This window comes from Salvelinus fontinalis, chromosome 35, assembly GCF_029448725.1.
Source record: "Salvelinus fontinalis isolate EN_2023a chromosome 35, ASM2944872v1, whole genome shotgun sequence".
NCBI lineage: Eukaryota > Metazoa > Chordata > Actinopteri > Salmoniformes > Salmonidae > Salvelinus > Salvelinus fontinalis.
The window spans coordinates 17927861-17953793 of NC_074699.1; the positions used below are offsets into that span (position 1 = coordinate 17927861).

General features: G+C 42.8%; 1 protein-coding gene across 2 annotated transcripts; it reads right to left on the minus strand.

Annotated features, from left to right (window-relative positions):
• Positions 1 to 342: 342 nt before the first annotated feature.
• On the minus strand, positions 343 to 16491 carry LOC129834425 (ubiquitin-conjugating enzyme E2 Q2-like). 2 transcript variants are annotated; one of them, XM_055899394.1, is made up of 13 exons: positions 15912 to 16491; positions 14768 to 14872; positions 12306 to 12428; positions 11330 to 11386; positions 11000 to 11140; positions 10122 to 10206; positions 9946 to 10006; positions 9766 to 9856; positions 9618 to 9676; positions 9295 to 9343; positions 9100 to 9195; positions 8200 to 8266; positions 343 to 3696 (listed from the first exon to the last, which is right to left on the minus strand). In XM_055899394.1, exons 1-13 carry the CDS (start codon positions 16068 to 16070, stop codon positions 3665 to 3667), a joined length of 1125 nt encoding a protein of 374 aa, XP_055755369.1. In that variant the 5' UTR covers positions 16071 to 16491; the 3' UTR covers positions 343 to 3664. The 2 variants fall into 2 exon arrangements, with proteins under 2 accessions (XP_055755369.1, XP_055755368.1); XM_055899393.1 differs by having other exon boundaries at positions 10985 to 11140.
• Positions 16492 to 25933: the final 9442 nt, after the last annotated feature.

Sequence of the window (25933 nt, forward strand, 5' to 3'; positions counted from 1 at the left end):
GAAGTGGTATCACCATACTAGCCCAACTCAGTGTTCCAGATCCAGTGTGATTGCATTGCTCTTCCATTTGCAAAAACATTGCTTTTAGAACTTAAAACACTCAGGAAGCCATTCCCCTCTGCCCTTTTGGTTCACACTAGAGAACAGCCAAATCTGAATCTCATGCCAAAGGCAAAAGCTGCATCTTTATGTATAGGACACTTGTCACCATCTGCTGGTCAAAATGACAACTGTCCACTACAAGGGCATATTTATCACCATTCATGTTTTCAGTCTTAAGCAGAGGGTCCTATATAAAATACTTATACAACTCTGTATCACATCTCAAATAGTACACAGGAGTATTTAATAAAATTCTTTATTCATAAACTTGATGCAAGTTTACAAATTACTGTACATGGTCAAAATAACCCTTGCAGTGAAAAAAACAAAATAAAACCAAAGCATGCGAACAGTGCATAACTTTATAACCCGCTCAAATGCCAATCACAAAATGAAGCCAGAAAAGGAGCCAATAATTAGTTTCAGGTCTCAAACCAAAATCTCCCAAAGCATTGGGTTGTTAGACAACTGGTCTGGATCTGTAATTCACCGCACAACTGACATTAGAACAGACATGGGGCCTTCCACGGAGTTAACAGCCCATTTGACGTCTGCTCTGATGACACAGGGATTTCAACAGTAAGAGTTGGAGTCCTGCTCTGGACAGAATAGTAGGTCATTTCTTTCCAATCTCATACTTTAACACACGGGTGGGACGCCCATAAGTGTTGGAGACAGCCTTTTTGCAATTGTTATCCTTTAGAACTAACCTGATCTGGTGAGTGTCAGTCCTACATGAATCGATAAAAAAGGAATCCATTCCCAGAGATGGGGTTTACAGAGACCACATCTACCGACCTGTGAAAACTAATATAAATGATCCAACCTGATAAACCAAAACTGTCCAGTACACACACTCTAGTCTATAGAGTCCCTAGACTGGGAAAGTACTTGATGAGATATCTACATGCAAAAGACTACAAAACCAGGAGGTACAGGATCACAATGAAGATGTCCTAGACTAGAAAAACAAAGACCCAAGACAATGAGGTTAAATGAGCTTAAATGGGTGAGGTAAAGCATTGGTTCACCTTTCAGTGTCACAAAATTGATGAGGGATTGAATGAGAGATTTAGGCCATATATATCAAGAAAGTGCAAACATGCCCCTCCCACATCACTCCACCAGTCACTACTTTAAAGATATTCAGACAAGCCAAATGGAGAGTGCACAGGCCAATGGTTACTGTAATTATAGGAGGGGAAAACAATTTGGAAGTAAACAATAGTAACAAAAAAATTAATAATTGCATCGTGACATTTGTGAAGCAATCCCTTGCTAAGTCTAGTGTGCAGTAGCCATGTATTCCTGAGTTTGCTTCTCCAGAGAACACAGGGAGGGAGTTTCTAGCCAGGGCATGTTCACGATGGGTCAGACATGTGGGAAAGCTGTGGCACACTTGGTACCAATACCTAACGGCTATGACAACGATCAACGGTTATCCATGGGTAGTAGACATATTTGGTAATGAAGTCAGTCACCATAGTCGGGTGAATAGTAATAAACCTCTAAATGAGTCTTCAGTGCCACCATTTTGAGAGAACGTGATGCATTGTGTTATACAGGTGGGGTGGCTTACATTACAAAAAATACAAGGTAGATGGAGCTTAATTATACATTAGATGCCCATTATTAGTATTTTTCACAAGGGTGACATAGTTCTGGATGAGGTTAGTGTGTTGGGCTGACCAACATCATTGAACAAAAAAAAAAATAGGAATATTTACTAGGAACAAGTTGGTTCCTATGCTGGTTTTTGTGACAGATTTCTAACAAAGTGGATAACACCCACACACAAAAAATACCCATTAATGTGTGTAATAACATTAAATTAAATGCATCACACAATATTCTGCATATTATTCATATAGCTAAGACTTGGCATGCTCCAGGTTTGACAGTGCTGAGGATGGTCATGAGTTAGGGGTTCATGACCCCACTGACAACCAAGATCATGAGGTGGTCAGCTCATAAGTGAATAATCAGATAGAAAATAAGGTACTAGAGAGGGGGGGGCAAAGGATGGAAATCACTGGTGCTCAGTCTTTTGTTGAAGGCATTACTACACACACCTTATAGTCAGACTTGAAAATATTTCTTTCAAATCAACAAATATTTTATTATTGAGCATGTGGTATGAAGTGAAGTCCACTGCAGCAATGAGATGAGTGTGTGAACAACCTAGTTAGACCATGGATTCAAATGAAGCAGGGGACTGCGCTGAGCAGTTTTCAAATTATTGCGTGTACATATAACTTCCTAACGATTGTATGCATAGCCTCACTGAAAGGTGCATCAAGTCTGTGTCACCGGGGAAATTAGCCAGCATATCTGGAATGCCCAAAAAACACCACTGTCGCATTGCGTAAAAGGAATGGTGTCACTTTTGAACATATCAAACCACTAACAAAAAAATGCAAGTATTTCAATTTATACGGGAAAACAAAAAACAATAGTAGTCATTATGCTTACATAAAAACATGGTTTAAACGTGTTCCTTTTAACTTCTGCAAGAGTATCCATGAAGCAAATGGTTTGTTATCCTACGTCTGAAAATACACCTTGATTGATGCCCCTGCTATAGCCAAGGGTATACTAACGCAGTCTCGGCCCGCTCGAACCCCAAGACCCACACAAGGTTACATTAAAAACAATGAAATCAATTCTCAGAAATACAACTTTACAAGTTTTACATGTGGAGTTAAATTCAACTACATTATAGTGATTAAATCCAACCTGCCTTTGCTAAGCCTGGTCATATTTCCGAAAGCAGCTCGAGAGGGCTGGGTGGTGGAGGAGGCGGTCTACACCTCTTGTGCTCAACAGGATATCCTCCATTAAGCTGTCTCAGTCCCACTTTGGTAAGCGGTCTATAGCTCTCCTCTCCCTTCAGGGCCTTTGGCTTTTGTAGACCAGGCATTTTTAAGGAAATAAGCCTCAGGAGGACATGTTATTCCAGAAGAAGGGATCTTAGCAATATACAGATACACAAGCAGACATGAGAGGCCATCAATGGGGAGTGAGGTGGTGCTCATTCCCACTACCAGTGTTTCATTGTCCATCCCAGCCTCCAATGTCACCGGTCATTCTCTGTTCCAGTCTGTGGCCGGAGAATCTCAGCCCCAGTCACGTAACAGACAGCTTCAGTCACTAGCAAAAGCCATGCCTCAACCTTGACCAGAAATCACAGGCAGTAAGTAAGCTCTTCTTTGCTTGCCCAGAGTAGGATTTAAGGGAGTTGCACAAGATATGGAGTTCATTCAATGCTCAAGGGATCAGGGGTGAGATTGTAAAAGGAAGCGATTGCACAAATGAGAGAAAGATAAATAGCGAGAGGGTGGATCCCCTATTGAGAAGTGGATTTATAAGGTCAGTGAGGTGGTTGGTGAGTGAGGGGGTTTTCACCATTGGTTGGTTCTCATGATAACAGAATGGGTGGAACTGGCTGGGGAACAAACTCCCAATGAAAACAACTCCAGTTAGAGGGAAAAGAAAAGTATGGGGAGGGAAAGGGGTTGACCCTAAGACATGTGGTCCCAGTGGAGGCATGGCAACAGTCCTCTTACCCATCCTCCTTAGGGGGAGTGTACCAGCCTATAAGGATCAGACAAGAGACAGTGCACTCAGTTATACTGGACAAAACAGTCAGTTCATCCTAGACAGTAGGAATGAGCAAAGAGTTAGCTGTATTTTATCTTGACCTAAGAACAATCACTATAGCTGCCATATGAAACCCTCTTGGCGCTTGTAATACACTATCAAAAGTATGTGGACACCTGCTCGTTGAACATCTCATTCCATAATCATGAGCATTAATATGGAGTTGGTCCCCTCTTTGCTGCTATAACAGCCTTCACTCTTCTGGGAAGGCTTTCCACTAGATGTTGGAACATTACTGTGGGGACTTGCTTCCATTCAGCCACAAAAGCATTAGTGAGATCGGGCACTGATGTTGGAGGATTAGGCCTGGCTCGCAGTCGGTGTTCCAATTCATCCCAAAGGTGTTCGATGGAGTTGAGGTCAGTGCTCGGTGAAGGCCAGTCAAGTTCTTTCACACCAATCTCGACAAACCATTTCTGTATGGACCTCACTTTATACACAGGGGCATTGTCATGCTGAAACAGTAAAGGGCTTTACCCAAACTTTTGCCACAAATTTGAAAGCACAGAATTGTCTAGAATGTCATTGTATGCTATATTGTTAAAATTTCCCTTCACTGCAACGAAAGGGGCCTAGCCCAAACCATGAAAAACAGACAGACCATTATTCCTCCACCAAACTTAAGTTGGCACTATGCATTCCGGCAGGCAAGAGTTCTGGCATCCGCCAAACCCAGATTCGTCCGTTGGACTGCCAGATGGTGAAGTGTGATTTATCACTCCAGAGAACGCATTTCCACTGCTCCAGAGTCCAATTGTGGTGAGCTTTACACCATGCCAGTCGACGCTTGGCACTGCACATGGTGACCTTAGGATTGTGTGTGGGTGCTCGGCTATGGTAATCCATTTCATGAAGCTCCCGACGAACAGTTCTTATGCCAACGTTGCTTCCAAAGACAGTTTGGAACTCGATAGTGTGTTGCAACCGAGGAAAGACGTTACGCGCTTCAGCACTCGGTGGTCCCGTTCTGTGAGCTTGTGTAGCATACCACTTGGCAGCTGAGCCGTTGTTGCTGCTAGATGTTTCCACTTCAAAATAACAGCACATACAGTTGACCGTGGCAGCTATAACAGGGGAGAAATTTCACAAACTGGCATCCTGTAACGGTGCTATGTTGAAAGTCACAAATCTCTCCATTAACAATGTTTGTCTATTGTGATTGCATGGCTGTGTGCTTGATTTTACACACCTGTCAGCAATGGGTGTGGCTGAACTAGCCGAATCAACTAATTTGAAGGGGTGTCAACATACTTGTGTGTGTAAGATATATATATATATATACACACATACACTGCTCAAAAAAATAAAAGGGAACACTTAAACAACACAATGTAACTCCAAGTCAATCACACTTCTGTGAAATCAAACTGTCCACTTAGGAAACAACACTGATTGACAATAACTTTCACATGCTGTTGTGCAAATGGAATAGACAACAGGTGGAAATTATAGGCAATTAGCAAGACACCCCCAATAAAGGAGTGGTTCTGCAGGTGGTGACCACAGACCACTTCTCAATACCTATGCTTCCTGGCTGATGTTTTGGTCACTTTTGAATGCTGGCGGTGCTTTCACTCTAGTGGTAGCATGAGACGGAGTCTACAACCCACACAAGTGGCTCAGGCGGTGCAGCTCATCCAGGATGGCACATCAATGCGAGCTGTGGCAAGAAGGTTTGATGTGTCTGTCAGCGTAGTGTCCAGAGCATGGAGGCGCTACCAGGATACAGGCCAGTACATCAGGAGACGTGGAGGAGGCCGTAGGAGGGCAACAACCCAGCAGCAGGACCGCTACCTCCACCTTTGTGCAAGGAGGAGCACTGCCAGAGCCCTGCAAAATGACCTCTAGCAGGCCACAAATGTGCATGTGTCTGCTCAAACAGAAACAGACTCCATGAGGGTGGTATGAGGGCCCGACGTCCACAGGTGGGAGTTGTGCTTACAGCCCAACACCGTGCAGGACGTTTGGCATTTGCCAGAGAACACCAAGATTGGCAAATTCGCCACTGGCGCCCTGTGCTCTTCACAGATAAAAGCAGGTTCACACTGAGCACGTGACAGCCGTGACAGAGTCTGGAGACGCCGTGGAGAACGTTCTGCTGCCTGCAACATCCTCCAGCATGACCGGTTTGGCGGTGGGTCAGTCATGGTGTGGGGTGGCATTTCTTTGGGGGGCCGCACAGCCCCCCATGTGCTCGCCAGAGGTAGCCTGACTGCCATTAGGTACCGAGATGAGATCCTCAGACCCCTTGTGAGACCATACGCTGGTGCGGTTGGCCCTGGGTTCCTCCTAATGCAAGACAATGCTAGCCCTCATGTGGCTGGAGTGTGTCAGCAGTTCCTGCAAGAGGAAGGCATTGATGCTATGGACTGGCCTGCCCGTTCCCCAGACCTGGATCCAATTGAGCACATCTGGGACATCATGTCTCGCTCCATCCACCAACGCCACGTTGCACCACAGACTGTCCAGGAGTTGGCGGATGCTTTAGTCCAGGTCTGGGAGGAGATCCCTCAGGATCCGCCACCTCATCAGGAGCATGCCCAGGCGTTGTAGGGAGGTCATACAGGCACGTGGAGGCCACACACACTACTGAGCCTCATTTTGACTTGTTTTAAGGACACTACATCAAAGTTGGATCAGCCTGTAGTGTGATTTTCCACTTTAATTTTGAGTGTGACTCCAAATCCAGACCTCCATGGGTTGATCAATTTGATTTCCATTGATAATTTGTGTGTGATTTTGTTGTCAGCACATTCAACTATGTAAAGAAAAAGGTATTTAATAAGAATATTTCATTCATTCAGATCTAGGATGTGTTATTTTAGTGTTCCCTTTATTTTTTTGAGCAGTGTATATACACATACAGTTGAAGTCGGAAGTTTACATACACCTTGGCCAAGTACATTTAAACTCAGTTTCACAATTCCTGATATTTAATCTTAGTAAAAATTCCGTTTTAGGTCAGTTAGGATCACCACTTTATTTTAAGAATGTAAAATGTCAGAATAATAGTAGAGAATGATTTATTTCAGCTTTCATTTCTTTCATCACATTCCCAGTGGGTCAGAAGTTTACACTCAATTAGTATTCGGTAGCATTGCTTTTAAATTATTTAACTAGGATCAAATGTTTTGGGTAGCCTTCCACAAGCTTCCCACAATAAATTGGGTGAAGTCAGGGCTTTGTGATGGCCACTCCAATACCTTGACTTTGTCCTTAAGCCATAACTTTGGAAGTATGCTTGGGGTCATTGTCCATTTGGAAGACCCATTTGCAACCAAGCTTTAACTTCCTGACTGATGTCTTGAGATGTTGCTTCAATATATGCACATAATTTTCCTACCTCATGATGCCATCTATTTTGTTAAGGGCACCAGTCCCTCCTTCAGCAAAGCACCCAGACAACATGATGCTGCCACCCCCGTGCTTCACGGTTGGGATGGTTTTCTTCAGCTTGCAAGCCTCACCCTTTTTCCTCCAAACATAACGATGCTCACTATGGCCAAACAGTTTTTTTTTTTGTTTCATCAGACCAGAGGACTTTTCCATAACATAAAATATGATCTTTGTTTGCAGTTGCAAACCGTAGTCTGGCTTTTTTATGGCGGTTTTGTAGCAGTGGCTTTTTCCTTGCTGAGGGGCCTTTCAGGTTATGTCGAAATAGGTCTCATTTTACTGTGGATATAGATACTTTTGTACCTGTTTCCTCCAGCATCTTCACAAGGTCCATTGCTGTTGTTCTGGGATTGATTTGCACTTTTCGCACCAAAGTACATTCATCTCTAGGAGACAGAACGCGTCTCCTTCCTGAGCGGTATGACGGCAACGTGGTCCCATGGTGTTTACACTTGTGTACTATTGTTTGTACAGATGAAAGTGGTACCTTCAGGTGTTTGGAAATTGCTCCCAAGGATAAACCAGACTTGTGGAGGTCTACAATGTTTTTTCTGAGGTCTTGGGTGATTTCTTTTGATTTTCCCATGATGTCAAGCAAAGAGGCACTGAGTTTGAAGGTAGGCCTTGAAATACATCCACAGGTACACCTCCAATTAACTCCAATTATGTCAATTAGCCTATCAGAAGCTTCTAAAGCCATTACATAAGCTTCTGGAATTTTCAAAGCTGTTTACAGGCACAGTCAACTTAGTTGTATGTAAAGTTCTGACCCACTGCAATTGTGATATAAGTGAAATAATCTGTCTGTAAACAATTGCTGGAAAAATGACTTGTGTCATGCACAAAGTAGATGTCCTAACCGACTTGCCAAAACTATAGTTTGTTAACAAGAAATTTGTGGAGTGGTGTATGTAAACTTCCGACTTCAACTGCAAATACACAACTGTACATAATTTCCCAACCACTGACTGATGTATGGTGGGATGTAATCTCAAGGTCAAATATGATACAAGATGTGTAAGTGGAGATGGTAACACTCACCGTTCTTTTCATGGATCTGGACCAGGGATTTGTATGACTGCTGTGCTCTGGCAAGATTGTATTGGTTCTGAAACAAAAACAGCGCATATATTGATTCCCCCAAAGAATTTTGCCGCTTGTACTGACATCATGCTGCGTTTGCGCCCACCGCAGTTAACCATTAATTGCAAGGTAATAAATAGCGTGTCGAACTGTGGGGAAAATCTGAGGTGCCGGAAGCTGGGTCTATTTTGCCCGATGCGGGTTTATTCAAATTCAGCATCAGAGGAACTGGCTCTTAAGGCCAGAGTCCTATCAACCCAGTGACAGAAACATTGGTATTCTTATGTTTTTGATTAATAGGTACGTTTCTAGCATTCTATGAACCATTTCACCTACCCAACTTACGTAACCTCAGGACAAATATGATAAACACTTTCATTAGACAGGATTTGACAATATAGCTAAGTATCAAGACTTTCATTGGTGTACATAGTTAGATCCTAACTTTTAAAGAACTCAGAGATTATCAAGCAAGAGGGCCCAAGATTCCTTGAAACTACAGATTGTCTATAAATATCCCTGTCATTTGGTTTGATCCAAAGTCTGCTGGGATCCCAGAGCCAGATTAGTGTGACTGTGCTGATAGAAGAGGGAGAGAAATGACAGTATGAAGTGGACTCGTGTGAAGCGTCAGCATTAAGAGATCAGCAGCATCGCACTGTCCCAGCGACGCTAAATAACAATGTCCTGTTTAAATGAAGTGCTGATACCTCATTTCCATAGAGCAGCTTGGACCAGCTGGCCACTAACACCAGGGAGCTCACCCCTTTATCCATGTCAAAACAGTGTCAATACACCCTGTAGTATGCATCATGTTAACACATTTCAAAGCTCTCTGGCCCCTTAAACAATGCTTACCTTATTGGCTCCAAACTGCACTCTGGCTTTTCCCTTGACTAAAGTGGCGTTGATCTGCATGATTACGGACTCTATGGAATAGGCACTGCTCCAGCCCTGAAATCAAGTGGCGATACATCGTCAATGCACTAGCATTTACCTCCACTGTGAAATAATGTCAGTTAACTTGTTCACTGTTGAGGCATAAAAACATACCTGTTTTGTGAGAAGCTCCATGCACAGGGCACCCCCTCCAAGAACATAACTTAGAAGACAGCAGGTGAAAGGAAAACATTAGAATATGTAGACATTAAGTGATCAAAAGACCACAATACATCTCTTATCCACAAGCACAGACAATCTCCTTTTAGCTAAACTGTCACTTCTGACATTCAGCTTTTCATTGGCTGTTGACAATTAGTCTAGACCACAAGATCCTGCCCTTCCTTCACGGTTAAGTGAGGGGAGCAACTCAGTCACAGCGGAAACGCTGCAGAAAAACAAAACCATTCCACTCATACGCAGTGAACTGAACTCACCCTCCAGACAGCACAGGAGAAGCCACCCGTACAAACGGTGGATCAAAGGGGAAATTATCCTGCAGGTAGAGCACAAAATAGCATTAAAATGAGAACACCCAAAACTACCAAACGGTCTCTGCTTTCTAGTATCAGCATTGGTACTTACTTTATATGAGAAGTTAAGCAGAATGTAATCCATTCCCTCCTTTTCCTTTAAAACCTGCAGGTCACTGTGCAGGGGACTATCTGGATCTACACTGTTGAGCAAATAGAGCACATCATAATACGTCAGTCACATGCTAGAATTATACAGTACTGTCAACTCCTATGGTAAAGAGTTACTTACGTTCTCAGCTTGATGTGCCATTCATACAAGCTGTCATTGACCAGCTCCACTGAATAGATACCTGGAAGAGAATGCATAGTATGATAAGTGACATTCTGAATCAAACTGTCATGTTTGTATTATTTTTTGCACCATATCCGAAGAGCTTTCTAGTGCTGCTGCAGTGAAGTACGTACCCATCTTGTAACTCTGGGACCGGTATATCTCCCGGAGCTCCTTCATGAGGCGGTCTGAGGCCTGCACTGAACCAGACACTGCACCCTGCAACACACAACACACACAGGGTAATACACCGATACCCAAACATGCAGCACATTCAATGATAATAATGCACATAGACTCCGCGACAATTAAATCAAATGTTTACAGGCTCAGTTCAAATATACTAATAGCTCTGCATTTAGATAAAACGTCTACAAACTCCTATAAATGAACAGTTATTGATCAGCATAGAGACAAAATGCTTCATTACTAACTGGCAGTATACAGTTCGCTACAATATATGGGGAGAAGTTCACAGGTTCCATAGCAATGTTCTCTGTGATAATGATAGATTTGAAGAGCTGAGCCATTGAATGCAGTAGGGACTGTGGAGGATGAGAGCAGAGTATCTAATTTATAAGTCTCTCAGAGCTGCTCACATACCTTAGGGGAAACGGCTGTGTTCATAAGCAACAATTAAGAAAGCTATGTGTAAATGTTAGATAATATGATTACTATCAGAATGACTAATTACTGTAATTCAGCCTACGCAATCCATGTTGATTATGTCATTGTTACAAATTGGAGTCCTAAACAGCATAATCTGGGTGTACTGCATTGGTAAGAAATTCCATCAGTAAAACACTGACCAAAAAACAAATGGAAAATACATGCATTCAGAACCACCTGAAACTGGTTAGATGCATGCATATTGGCTATATCATAAAGGGGCACTCTAGACATCCCAGTGTAACAGTGCTGGGTCCAGTAAACTGTTCTAGACTGACGACAGACATTCCCCATGCATCCCCCAAAAGCGTATAAAATGTCACCTTACCGAATGAGCACTTACGTTCAAGTGGTCCTGCCTCTGGTTCTTGCGGATCTTCTCCAGGATGGCCAGGTTCTCCTTCTCGATGCCGTCATCCTCAGACTTTTTCCCATCCACTGGCTCCTCCTCTTTCATCTCATAGTGGTCCAGGTCTTCAATGTCCTGCTGGCACCACACACACAATGACAAGAGCACTAGAAGACATGTTTTCCTTCAAGTTAACACTTGAAGACAGCAAATATGTGTTATTGGTATTGACTATCTAGTAGAGCTTGACATCCAGCATAGCTCAGCTCATATCAGCGTGGTAATGTGCAGTGCTATATGGAATAACATTTATTTGAAAAGGACCTCTCCCATTTCCTCTTCTTCCTCCTCTTCGGACGTGACCTCGTCTGTGACCCCATGCTAAAGAAAAAACAACGAGAAAGATGAGTTCATAGTTCAATCTCATTCCTAACATGCCACGTCTGTAGTCTGGTAACAAAACTCAAGAGATATTTGTAGGAATGTTCTGAAATGTGCAAAACCAGTAAGCGAGTTTCTGGGTAGACAGAAACAACATTCCTCGTCTTGCATAGCACAACAGTGCCCCCCGTCCCCTTTCTTTCAGCCCAAGAATCAATGTTTGTTTAAAGCACAGCTGTCCTGGCTGCTCTTGCTTCACATTCATCCTCTGCTTCAGTCATTCTAATTCCTCAAGTAGACTATATGAGGCTAAGGTTGTGTCTTCATTGGTTTCGAGGTAAAATATGCTAGCACCTCCCACTGACCCCGAGCACAGGAAGAGTCTATTGATTCCATCTACTGGACTCTGCACTAATCATTAATGTCTGTGCTGACGGACGGTTTCAGAACAGTATTAGGTTCTTCATGCAGGTTTTTAAACCCTTTCATTAGCTAAGTGTCTTCAATCTCCTTGGTAGCTTTGACAATAAAACTAAACAAAGGGATTAGGCACATGACTCACTTTAGGTGTGTGAAAGGAGATGAAAAAGCCTCTAGATGCTTATTTTTTACTTAAAAATATTTTTATTTAAATAGGAAAGTCAGATTCAAATTCTTAATTACAATGACGGCCTGCTCCGGTCAAATCCGGACGACTCTGGGCCAATTGTGCGCCGCCCTATGGGACTCCCAATCACGGCCGGATGTGATACAGCCTGGATTCGAACCAGGTACTATAGTGAAGCCTCTTGCACTGAGCCTTAGACCGCTGCGCCACTCGGGAGACCCCTACTTCAATGCCATCCAATGGAAAATATATAGGCCTAGTAGTACTTGAAAACCAGAACACATATTTTGAGCGGTCATTAGCCGCCCTTACCTTTCGGTCTTGTCCTACAGGGCCGGCAGGGAGGGGCTGGTCCAGCATCTCTACATCTGGGTGCTGGGGCAGGTTGTACAGCCGACAGAGGTCACAGATGAGCCGCTTTAGCTGCTGCAGGAGCTGGGGGACCGAGGGACAGTACCAGCAGGGCCAGTTAGAGGTAGGGAGGACAGGCAGCACTAGATAACACAGCACAGACATGTCTCAGATACACTGCTGTGAAAAAGGATATTTTTACAACAAATGCTATCAGATCTTCAACCAAAACCTAATATTAGATAAAGGGAACCTAAGCAAACAAATAAACTAATTTCATTTATTTAACAAACAAAGTTATGCAACACCCAATGCCTCTGCGTGAAAGAGTCATTTCCCCCTTATGCTCAACTGGTTGTGCCACCTTTAGCTGCAACCAAACGCTTCCTGTAGTCGTTGTTGATCAGTCTCTCACATCGCTGTGGAGGAATTTTCACCCACTCCTCCATGCAAAACTGATTTAACTTAGCGACATGTGGGTTTTCGAGCATGAACTGCTCGTTTCAGGACCTGCCATAACATCTCAAAATCGGGTTCAGATTTGGACTTTGACTAGGCCGTTCCAAAACGTAGTGCTTTTCAGCCATTCTGATGTAGACTTGATTGTGTTTTTTTTTTATCATTGTCTTGCTGCATGAACCAGCAGCACTTCAGCTTAAGCTCAGACAGCCTGATATTCTCCTGTAGAATTTGCTGATAGAGAGCAAAATTCATGGTTCCTTCAATGATTACAAGTCATCCAGGTCCTGATGCAGCAAAGTATCCCCAAACCAACACACTACCACCACACTTGACCATTGGTATGAGGTTCTTACTGTGGAATGCAGTGTCTGGTTTTCACCAGAAAAATAAAGTCTACATCAGAATGGCTGAATAGCAACAAATTGTCCATTTTGGAATGGCCTAGTCAAAGTCCAGACTTAAACCCACAAAGATCACTGAGTTAAAGCAGTTCTACATGAAAGAGTGGGTCAAAATTTGATGTGAGAGAGTGATCAACTGCTTCCTGTAGTTGTTGGTTGCAGTCATTGCAGGTGGAACAACCAGGTACTTTGTGTAAGGGGAAAATTAAATGTTCCATTGGATGTGGAATAACTTCATTCAATAATTATAACATGTTTTTTTATTTGTACACTCAACTTCCCTTGATCTTATTTTAGGTTTCGGTTGAAGATCTGATAACATTCAGTGTAAGAAAATATGCAAAAACAGAACATTAGAAAGGGGGCAAATACTTTTTCACTGCATTGTACCTCCACCACGGCACACCCTCAGAGAACATGAAAGGTAAGATTGTGTCAGGGAATGTCAGACACCTTAGCAACAGTAACAGTGCAGAAATGTGTACCTCTGCAAGCTTCTCAGTATTGCTATAGAAGAAGCGTATTCTACTGAATGTAGGCCTGGTCCATACATGGTGAAAATGTTGTATAATGCATGGTGCAACAGAGAAAATCTAATCACCAGAGATAACTTTAATAAGAGTACAATAAAATGCAGATCTGGTGGGCTACAAACAGAGCATGCAGTGTTAGTAAGTAGGCTAAGTCAAAGAATGTAGCTACATAAGCAAGATATAGCCTACAGAGAGCTCAGTGTTTCCCCTTGGATTTCTTTCAGCAGCAGCAAAAGTTAGGGGGGGGAGGGTGAGGGCTTGCTCTGTGCTGGGGGAGCCTGGGGGCTTGCGCCCAGACTGGTAAATATTTTCTTAACTCTTTCTTGAACTGCACTGTTGGTTAAGGGCTTCTAAGTAAGCATTTCACGGTAAGGTCAACAGGTGTTGTATTCAGTGCAGGTAACAAATTATTTGCTCTCAAATATTCACATGACAAGGCCTTTTGGCCTGCTGAAACTGTCACTGTGGCAGTGTGCCTGTCAAAAAGACCCATCTTTCTGATTCTCCATCAGAGGCACTCTCACCAAACATGACAGAGGGCTGTCCTATGATGTTTGAGTGACATGAGGGTGACTTCAAAAACCTCCGCTGTCTAAAAGCTAGAACTAAGACAAGAGGAAACAGGCAGAGAACAGCCCTGAATTGGTCTGACATTCATCTCCCTTTAACCTCCAATACCGGTTGGAACAGCAGTATGAAATAGGGGAGTTGAGTGACAGCTAGGCTATCATAAATGCTTTACCCAACAACACCAAAACAGGTATGGTTAATTAGTCATTTGAAGAGATGTGATAGTTTGAAAAACAACCTGTTTTTAATTGCTCCGCATAACACTTACTTGAAGTTGATTTGATTAATATTCATGTTGTATAATATGGTAGTTTTAGTTTGGATATGAGCATCTGCTAAACAACAAAATTGTAAACAAATACTTCAAATATATTTATCATTATCATTATTTGAACACTGGGAAATCTCCTAAGCATCCACATACTAGATCAAAGGCTGGAATTGAAATGGATCTTACCAGGGTGCTGCCCTTTCTGACATCCTCCAGGCGTTCCAACACTTGTGTCAGGCTCGGGTCATCAGAGTCCACAAACCAGATTGGAGGTGTGGAGGGGTACGACTCCTGTAAGACATGGGTTTCAATGAGGATGAGAGAAGCAAACAAATAAATCAGCATTATATGGCTGAGAAATATGATAAATATTTGGATCAATAACATTGACGTGTCAATCATAAATCTGGGAAATCTCAAGTCATTTTAAACAGAAAAAATAAATCTGATTACTACTTTACATTACCTGAAACTAAATTAATGTGTTGTGTGATGGTGGCCATTTCACATTCCTTGTAGAATGTTAACTAGCCAAATAACGTTAAGAGCACTGAATTCAATCAGTATGCTGGTCAAACGAATGTAGCAAATTGGAAAATACAAACCAATAGCATACAGCTAGCAGATCACGGTCTGTTGACAAGACCAGAAGCTGTTTATTTGACAAGTGATGCTTTTGAATCATGATACCTAGCAATTATTTACTGACGTCATTGGTATAGTTAACTTAGTACTTACTGTGTTGATCATGAAGCATGCAAATATAACAACCACTACGTTAGCTAGCTTGTTTGACAATCAACTAACTTCAGAAAATGCGGAAGTGTAGCTAGCTAACATTAAAAATGTTCATCAGTGACGCAGAAAGCGTGCCTAGCCTAGGCCCTACCATAATGTCATGCCAGTTTTTAGAATAACTATTTGGCTAAAATCAGACTTGCTTGTATCTCAGTATTTTGGCTAGCGACGTTGGCTACGTAACCTACAATAGTATTATGCACGTATTTTTACTCATACTAAGTCACTATAATAGAAACAAAAGTCAGCTACCGTTAGCTAGCTTGCTAACATGCAAATATTTAGACTCCTACTAGAAGTAGAAACAAAAGTCACAAACATTGCATGGCTAAAGAAGCTAAATGATAGCTGACTAACGTTCGACTGGCCACAATTTGCTGAGTGTTTCTTTGACTATCTGTCCGTTCGCCTGTCCCGCACCGCCAGGCAAAATAACTGCGTGTTCTAAGCTAACCTACTGTAACTAGTTACCGCGGTTACTTGGCTAGCCAACTAACGTCAAATAGACATGTCGCCTCGTTTCCCTACTTACCGTAATGTTGCAATGTATAATCAACAGTTTTTCTCCAGTCACATTAAACTGACAGTTTAACTCATCCGGTTTCCAGTCAATAATTCGGAAGCGTTCGTGGTTTGGATCAAAAATGGACTCCAGAAACTTCAGTTCGGCCTTCAGCCCCGAAACCGACATCTTCCACGCATCTCCGGCTGGGCCGCTGGGGATGGGTGAAGTCGGGACTAAAACTGCAGTCGAGTCCCAAATCAAGCCTTTTAAAACAACGTAATGTCAAAGCGCCTTCAACACAGGTTAGCTAGCTGAATAACAACGCCTTGATTATTCGTCCGTTGTCTTTCCGTTTAGCTAGTATTGTTCTTGATGTTAGCCTTCTGATAGTACAATTTTAAGACCATACAATGTGACTTGGTTGAGTATTTACAGTTCTTTCAATTAGTTGCGTATTTGTTTCGCCGGTCAACAAACTAATCATGACGATGCCCACAAAATGTAAAAACCAAGGCAGGCACTGTGTGTGTCGTTGATCCCCGGCGCTCAATTATGATTTCTTCTGGGGTTTAAAGATGGCGTTTTCCCGAGCTTGCAGAATCCCAGCATCCAGTGCGTGCTCAGTTGAGGGGCGGAGGTTAGAACACCAAAATATAGAAATATATAAATCACTTAGACAACTTTGAAACATTTTGTCACAGCAGTCTTTCTGTGTGGTGACTGAGTGAAGTAAACCGTGAAGTAAAATTGTAAACGTGTAGCTGGCCAAAGGTAGTCCTTTTCCAGGTGGAAGTTTAGGCCAATAAAACCATATTTATAATTTAATTGATGACAAGGCAAACCCATGGAAAACTAATCTAATTGGATTGGCTTGCTGATGAGAGAGCTGTCTGACTTTTTAGGGGGTCTTTAATTCACCTTTAGCCATCATTTTAGTTGAAGACTGACTTGTTGAGAACACACCCCAGCTGTCTGTCCTACATTATTGTAGCTATGCCCTTGCACCAGAAGATGTCAGTGTACTACTCTTTTTTTAGTTAAATGTTTTTTAACAAAAAAACTGAACTCAAACAGTAGCTTCTCAACTTAACAAAGCATCATGATGTGATGATGATCATTACACAGCACTCTCTGCATTGTAATTCTCCATTTAGTCACACCAACTCCTCATGACACCAACTCCTCACTTAAATGGACAGTGAAAGAATGATGAACCAGGACTTAATTATTGGGTGGTAGTCTGATCATCAGCTAATTATGTCTTACAGTCAATATAATAGTAAATGTGCTTGTGACAGGCACAAGTTCACAAGCTATATGATATGTGAATTGTCTACTGAAGATTTGGATGGGGCGGCAGGTAGCCTAGCGGTTAATGAGCATTTGGCCAGTAACTGAAAGGTCGCTGGTTGGATTCCCCAAGTCAATTAGGTGAAAAATCATTCAATGTGCCCTGAGCAAGGCACTTAACCCTAATTGATGCTATAAGTTGCTCTGGATAAGAGTGTCTGCTAAATTACTACATTTATTTTTCTTCTAATGGATGGAATCTTTGGAACTATCACGATGCAGCGTGCCCCTCTCAGTTCATCTAAGAATGGCAGCTGTGTGGGGAGATGAGGCTGAACAGAGGGGGGTCCAGTCAGAGTAGAGGAAGATGAAAAAGGCCTCAAATTCAACTGGACAACCAGAATGGGATTCATTGAGCATGCCAACCATTAAAAGTAAACAATCAAGGCAATCCCTGAGGAGTAAGGCTGTTACCGAGAGATGAGTGAGTGCAGCTGACTGAACGAGGAGAATGCAGTGCTGTCAGCCCCAATCACACCGTCACAAGGCCTGCCCTGCAGCTCAAGAGAAAGAAACTTCCCTGTGGCCCTTCTTCAAACCCCAAACAACTACCCAGGCAGAAAATGTGAGTACATGAGCACTGCAGTGCAGGAAACAAGCAACAGTCATGAGCAGACTAAACCTCTGAGATCTGTTACATTTAGACCAAGGTGATTTCCACATAACCCAACTCTGTTTTTGGTTTATTTCATTTAATAAAATTTTAATTCAAATTCAGAAAATCATTGAAAGTTGTTGAAATTATATAGGCTAGATGGGCGTTTCACTTTTCAGCAGCAAATTACACTGAGTGTACAAAACATTAGGAACACCTTTCTAATATTGAGTTGCTCCTGGCAACCATTACCATACCCCGTTCAAAGACACTTAAATCTTTTGTCTTGCCCATTCACGCTCTGAATGGCACACATACGCAATCCATGTCTCAATTGTCTCAAGGCTTAAAAATCCTTCTTTAACCTGTCTCCTCCCCTTCATCTACAATGATTGAAGTGGATTTAATAAGTGACATCAATAAGGAATCATAGCTGGATTCAAGTGTTCTTAATGTTTTGTACACTCAGTGTACGTCAGCATTCATTTTGCCACTACCAAACTAGAGTATATTGGCCACCAGATGGTAGTAGACACCAACATTATATTCCATAAACCTCAAATTTACCAATTGTATTTTTCAAGATGCTGTAATAGGAAAGGCAAATGGCCATCACTAGAGAAGGAGCAGGCTCCCTGACAAATACCTGCCAAATCACATGCACAGGAAGCCTACAAAACTAAGACATTCCACACTGCTTTAGTCATTAGCAGCTTAAGGGGACGATGACAAGTCCTCTTTTTCTCTCCAGAGGGGCAGGAGTGGATGGAGGTGACCCTGAGAAGAGGCTGTCTGAATTGTTGTTCTCCACATGCCACTATCCCCAGCCTGGTGTGGCTCCTCTTCTGTCTGGAGTCAGTGCTCATTGACACCATGATCCATCTTTATCCTCAGATGCAGATTGGGATTTAGGGAGATTGCATTTTTAGAAATAGCTACAATCTCGTGTCTGCCAGTGAGGGATGGCTGTGTGATTGGGGTTATGGCAACACTGCAGTTGCATCATTCACATAAATAGTGGCTTCAATGCATGCAAGCATTATTAAATACATCTGTCACTGTAGCACCTCCCATGTGTGCTCTGAACTGGTGCTGCATCACTTGTCACCCATGGTCATTGAGAATCATAGGCTTCGGTTGTGTGCGAGTGTGCTGACATACTGGCTTGTGCTGACATACTGTTAGTGGTCCAAACACTTAAAAGACACCCTAGCTACTCATCCCTCAAATTAAGTGGACACTTCTGATGATGTATCATGACGTCTGACGAGTATACACTTGCAGGGCAAGTTTTTAAATGGACCGCCCTTGCCCGGAAATTCATCACTCGTTCATCCCGCGATGATTGTGTTTTCAGCCACTGCTAGCTTGTGGGTGCTTTATATGCACTACAGTCAATTATGATTGCATAATATTAACTATATAATTATTCATATACGCCTACTGTATGATAGCTAGGGAATTAATTAGCTAAATAACGTTAGCCTGCCTAGCTGGATTTTCTGAAGAAGGAAAATGTTTTATTTCTACAATTTCCAAAAGATAACCAAACAAAAACATCATTACTTTTATGGGACGTGTTTGTGCCGTCATGTGCATTAGTAGCACAATTAAACTATACATTCGTTTTAACTTAACCTGTATGTTGACTTCTCCGTTGATATTGTTTTTAAGTTTTGTCGGACTTTTCTTAGCGGATGAACAATTGTCACAAATTGAATTATGGGGAGTTTCAGGACCCGGAGTGAACATAATTGTACACTTGCAAAGTCGACTAAAAACAAGGGCTTGCGTTGCAAACTTCCCTTGCTTGGCTAATCATTTGGACCGCCCTCCAAGATGGCGACGGGGATTCCCACAAGGGCATAAGGCGAGGATAAGTGGACGAGGGTGTGTCTCTTAAGTGTTTGAACAGCTGCCACTGTATGTCCATTAGTGACTTTGTGTGTAATGTATTTACAAAGTTGCTTCCATCCATAGAGAACCATCAACCCTATCGTAAATATGTTACAGCTTAGCCATATCGTGTCCAAAATCACACTCCCTGAATCACTGGGCAGATTGAATTGATCGTGATTCATTTGGAGAGGGACTGAATGGGTTTGGAGTGGATGTGGCTGGCAGGGGATGAATAATTAGCATGAATACACTTGGTCCCATTCTTACATTTCATTACCTACTACTCCCATGGTGCTGTCCTATTGATTGGACTAGCAATTTTTGAATTGACCATTACACTTTTGTGATTAACATCTCTCAGCTGTTAACCTTTCTAACACTTCGTACCTGTGCATTTACCCAATCATGGTAAGACTTTTGATTGTGTTGACATTAGGTAACCAGTGGGTAAGTCTGGATCCAAAAGCCACGTAAGGCCACAATTCTTATCCCACAGAACACCAAGTAGGGACAACAGAAGGTATGTAAAGGTTGCCTGAACTCCACGACCCATCTGGCAGGTCAATCAGGAGGCTCTGCAAAGGCCACGGTTCCAGCTCTGTGCACAGGGTCATTTCTTTTTGTGGCTTTGGGCAGGGAATGAAGCTGGTAGTGGTCCTTGGCGTGTGTGTACATGTTTTCCTACATTATCAGGACCAGAATGTCCTGACAAGTCACCAGAATGTCCTGAAAAAGTAGAAAAACAAGAATTTGTTAAAATTATATTTTAGACATAAAGGTTTAGGGGTTAGTGGAAAATAGGATTTTGAATGGGAGTTCACTTTTATTCCCCAAAAAGTCCAGATAATCCACATAAGAAAGCTGTTTGTGTGTGTGTGTGTGTGTGTGTGTGTGTGTGTGTGTGTGTGTGTGTGTGTGTGTGTGTGTGTGTGTGTGTGTGTGTGTGTGTGTGTGTGTGTGTGTGTGTGTGTGTGTGTGTGTGTGTGTGTGTGTGTGTGTGTGTGTGTGTGTGTGTGTGTGTGTGTGTGAGAGAGATGAATGGGCTGAAGAGGTGAGGATATTGGTCAGATAATAATTCATTTTGAGCAGGTCTCAGAATTATACATGGGTTTATCGGTCAGTTGAAGAAAGGGTTTGTATTTTCCTTTAGTTTCATCTATATTCACAAAAATAGTATTGATGCATTTCAAGAGAATCTCAGATTTAATATTGCAGGTAGATTTGGGGTTTTATCAATTTTATAGTTTGCATAATTTCTAACCCCCCTTATTTTTTTGTATTTGCCCAACCCTACCACCCTTCCCTGATTGGAGTAAACTAATGAACAGGAATTTGCTATTTTCTCAATACATCCCTCCGTTTTACTGTAATTTCTTACGAGGGTCTTGAACCTCCCTATTTGTAACATTACCGATATTGCCCTAAAAATAAATACATTACCCAAGAGTATAAGGATATTTCCCATTGACTGATAGTGGTTTTTCAGATCCCCTAACAATACAGTTTTTAGGTCCATCTGAACCCTGATATTATGACACAATATACAGTAAGTACTGAAAGGCATCGTTGCTGTCGGAAAAGGTTACACAAATATGTATTCTTTTGGTGGTATTTAAGGTCGTCACATTTATCACTTTATATGAGTGAGAACGGAGCTAAAGTCACTCCTCGTGACATTTTAAGGATTGGCCCAGACCCCAATAACAGTACCATCGACCGAGAGAATAATACCAAGTATTATTAACCACAAAAACTAAATGATGATCCTGACCTTATCCTCTTTTAGAGAAACGGCAATTGTTATACACTGAGTATAACACCACCCAGCCTATACTAAAATACAGCTTTTATGATAGCAATATATATCCCTCTCTTGAGCACACCGTAATTGCATGTGACCACCATGAAACCACTGAACCATTCATTGTTAGAATAAACTCAGCAAAAAAAGAAAGGTCCCTTTTTCAGGACCCTGTCTTTCAAAGATAATTCGTAAAAATACAAATAACTTCACAGATCTTCATTGTAAAGGGTTTAAACACTGTTTCCCAAGCTTGTTCAATGAACCATAAACAATGAATGAACATGCACCTGTGGAACAGTCGTTAAGACACTAACAGCTTACAGACGGTAGGCAATTAAGGTCACAGTTATGAAAACTTAGAACACTAAAGAGGCCTTTCTACTGACTCTGAAAAACACCAAAAGAAAGATGCCCAGGGTCCCTGCTCATCTGCGTGAACGTGCCTTAGGCATGCTGCAAGAAGGCATGAGGACTGCAGATGTGGCCAGGGCAATAAATTGCAATGTCCGTACTGTGAGACGCCTAAGACGGCGCTACAGGAAGACAGGACAGCTGATTGTCTAGCTGATTGTCCTGTTGTTACATGTGGCAGACCACATGTAACAACACCTGCACAGGATCGGTACATCCGAACATCACACCTGTGGGACAGGTACAGGATGGCAACAACCACTGCCCGAGTAACACCAGGAATGCTCAATCCCTCCATTAGTGCTCAGACTGTCCGCAATAGGCTGAGAGAGGCTGGACTGAGGGCTTGTAGGCCTGTTGTAAGGCAGGTCCTCACCAGACATCACCGGCAACAACGTTGCCTATGGGCACAAACCCACCGTTGCTGGACAAGACAGGACTGGCAAAAAGTGCTCTTCACTGACGAGTCACGGTTTTGTCTCACCAAGGGTGATGGTCGGATTCGCGTTTATCGTCGAAGGAATGAGAGTTACACCGAGGCCTGTACTATGGAGCGGGATCGATTTGGAGGTGGAGGGTCCGTCATGGTCTGGGGCGGTGTGTCACAACATCATCGGACTGAGCTTGTCATCTTGACATGACCCTCCAGCATGACAATGCCACCAGCCATATTGCTCGTTCTGTGCGTGATTCCCTGCAAGACAGGAATGTCAGTGTTCTGCCATGGCCAGCGAAGAGCCCGGATCTCACGTCCGGGACCTGTTGGATCGGAAGGTGAGGGCTAGGGCCATTCCCCCAGAAATGTCCGGGAACTTGCAGGTGCCTTGGTGGAAGAGTGGGGTAACATCTCACAGCAAGAACTGGCAAATCTGGTGCAGTCCATGAGGAGGAGATGCACTGCAGTACTTAATGCAGCTGATGGCCACACCAGATACTGACTGTTACTTTTGATTTTGACCCCCCCCCCCACCCCCCCTTTGTTCAGGGACATATTATTACATTTCTGTTAGTCACATGTCTGTGGAACTTGTTCAGTTTATGTCTCAGTTGTTGAATCTTGTTATGTTCATACAAATATTTACACATGTTAAGTTTGTGAAAATAAACGCAGTTGACAGTGAGAGGACATTTCTTTTTTTGCTGAGTTTCTATGTATGACTGTGTTGGTTTATATGCTGTTCATGTATTATTTTTCCTGTGGTGTTTAACATAAATCATCTCTTTCCCAACAAGAGCAGATCTCCAGATCAGCACATACTTTTTAGGCAATTCGAGCCAGCAGAAAATATAAAAATATCTTGTGACATCGTCAAAGTGCAGACCAAAAAAAATGATTGTCTTTCTTTATGATTGAGGAGCTGACGTGTAGTTTGTCAAAGGGTGTGCGTGGTGTGCTCTAATAAAGTGGCAGATTGGTGTTGTCTCTGGTGATTTATACTGGACTTCTGTCCTCTGTGTGTACCGGAGGAGAGAGAAGTTAATTAAAACACAGACTCTCGTCTCCTCATTTCAGCCTGGACAGGCCGAGCAAATCACAACCCCAGCATTTACCGTCTTTATTATTTTTTTACGACAAAGCCCAGCACTGCTTGCTTTAAAAAAAAAAAAATGGTTATTGAGGGTCTGCGATTCCTGCTTAGGTCTTTTCCTCACCACCAGCCTATAAGAGACGGATGAAAACACAGTTAGTGCTGGCCTACTCTTTTTGGTACCACAAAATCCCTTCATTTGTGTGTAGTAATTAAAATGATGTTTTTGAAGTAGGTGCCAGCATCGTTCTTGATAAACAGCTAATGACCTGGCTCAGCCTCAGTAAGTGGAATTAATAACATGGAAAAACTTCCCTGTTCATCCATTTGGCACATTGAGTCTACAGTGCAACCCTCAGGGTACTGCATTGATTGCCATTTGTCTACCATGGCCCACTTTCATCAACAGGATCTGCCACATCTAAAGGATTAAAGATCATCATTCAGACAAAAAATCTGTTCTATCACACAAAGTTAAACTCCTGTGGGGAAAGATATGATTTCTCATCACCGGAGGTGTTTCGAGGTCTGACTGTGGATCACAAAGGCTATTCCTCAAACTTCAGTCTTAATTACTGTGGCCTGTCCTGATGACTGCATATTCTAGAGCAGTTTGTCACAGGAGGCAGCCCATTTCCCAACAACAAGGAGGAGCAATATCCCCTTTTCTTTGGGGGAACAGTGAGAATACATCTCCCAGGGAGAGACCAAGAGAGAGCAAGCAGCGGCATCCAGGACACACGGCACAAGGAGCCCACGCCCCTGCTGTATCCCAGGCCTGGCGTGGTGCTGCTGCCTGCACTGTGCATCAGCCTGGTGATAGAGATGGCAGCTCATTTACAGAGAGGCTCTCAATCTCTCACTCTCAGTACGGGAGGACCACCAGGCATCGCTGTCTGGCTTCATTAGGGCTGTACATCACCAGGCAATAAGATTGATAGAAATGAACTAGCAAGATGTAGAGAGAAGGCATGCAGCCTCTCATATTGGCAGAATGAACACAGCCTGTCTTGCTGTCATGTTACTCTGCAAGAAACCTGACCTTGAACGAGTTTTTTTCTCAGTAAATGCGATTATATGTGAGTACAGCAATGCAGGCTGTAAGAGAAAGGGAAAGGGTGATACCTAGTCAGTTGTACAACTGAATGCCTTCAACTGAAATGTGTCTTCCACATTTAACCCATCTCCTCTGACATGTACGTCTTCGGCGCCCGGGGAACAGTGGGTTAACTGCCTTAGCCTCTGTTGTATATCTTGTGCCAGGGACTTCAAATTATTTTGAAATATAGTTTAACACGACCCAGAACTGTCAGGATTTCAGACACCTTTTTTACAATGAGAATGTCTTTCACCTACCCCTGTAAATACAGAACCAGTCTTTGTTCCTGAGATCTGACATGCCCTGACATAGTAGACTCCTGAGGGTGTTAGTTCTACTTTGACTACATTCTAACACTAACTGTCCCCCTGTGGAGTGTGGAACTCCAGATGACCTGCTGCTTGTCCATGCAACGACAACTTACCTCTTGTACCTTGTATGTTTTTATATTTATTTAGCCAGAATAGTCCACTCAGTAACAATTGCCACTGTTTTTGTGATACTCCACAGGGAGTATCACAATGTCCCCTTATACTCAAAGCACAAAGTATCTCACTCAAAATCCCCTCAGAGTCAAATCAAATTGATTTATAACACCCTTCTTACATCGGCTGATATCTCAAAGTGCTGTACAGAAACCCAGCCTAAAACCCCAAACAGCAAGCAATGCAGGTGTAGAAGCACAGTGACAAGGAAAAACTCCCTAGAAAGGCCAGAACCTAGGAAGAAACCTAGAGAGGAACCAGGCTATGAGGGGTGGCCAGTCTTCTTCTGGCTGTGCCGGGTGGAGATTAGAACAGAACATGGCCAAGATGTTCAAATGTTCATAAATGACCAGCAGGGTCAAATAATAATAATCGCAGTGGTTGTCGAGGGTGCAACAGGTCAGCACCTCAGGAGTAAATGTCAGTTGGCTTTTCATAGCCGATCATTCAGAGTCCCTTGGAGGGCCCTGTGTGATGAGCTCTCCAGAACTGGATGAGAGAGGCTTGTGAGAGAGCAGTGGTCATAGAGGAGCTCAACAACCTATCCATTATCATCAGGCTTTCAGCATGTCTCAGGAAAACACCCAGATCACTTGGCCAACAGTGACAGATATAGAGCCAGCTGTAACGGCACTGTACCCGACCTTCTGAACCAGGATCCACTTCACCTGATACCTAATGGTGCCAGAGGGGATGGCTGCCATTTTATGGGCTCCTAACCAACTGTGCTATTTTTTTTCTTTTTTTCGCATTGTTTGTAACTTGTTTTGTACATGATGTTGCTGCTGCTGTCTCTTATGACCGAAAAGAGCTTCTGGACATCAGAACAGCGATTACTCACCTCGAACTGGACAAAGATTTTTTCTTTAACGAGTCT

Bases quoted from the DNA above. Each gene is read 5' to 3' on its own strand.
- LOC129834425 (XM_055899393.1), bottom strand. From the start codon at position 16,070: ATGTCGGTTTCGGGGCTGAAGGCCGAACTGAAGTTTCTGGAGTCCATT. The intron at 14,873-15,911 runs GTAAGTAGGGAA...CATGTCTTACAG, and splicing joins TTATACATTGCAACATTACG to GAGTCGTACCCCTCCACACC. The intron at 9,677-9,765 runs GTAAGTACCAAT...CTCTACCTGCAG, and splicing joins TGCTTAACTTCTCATATAAA to GATAATTTCCCCTTTGATCC.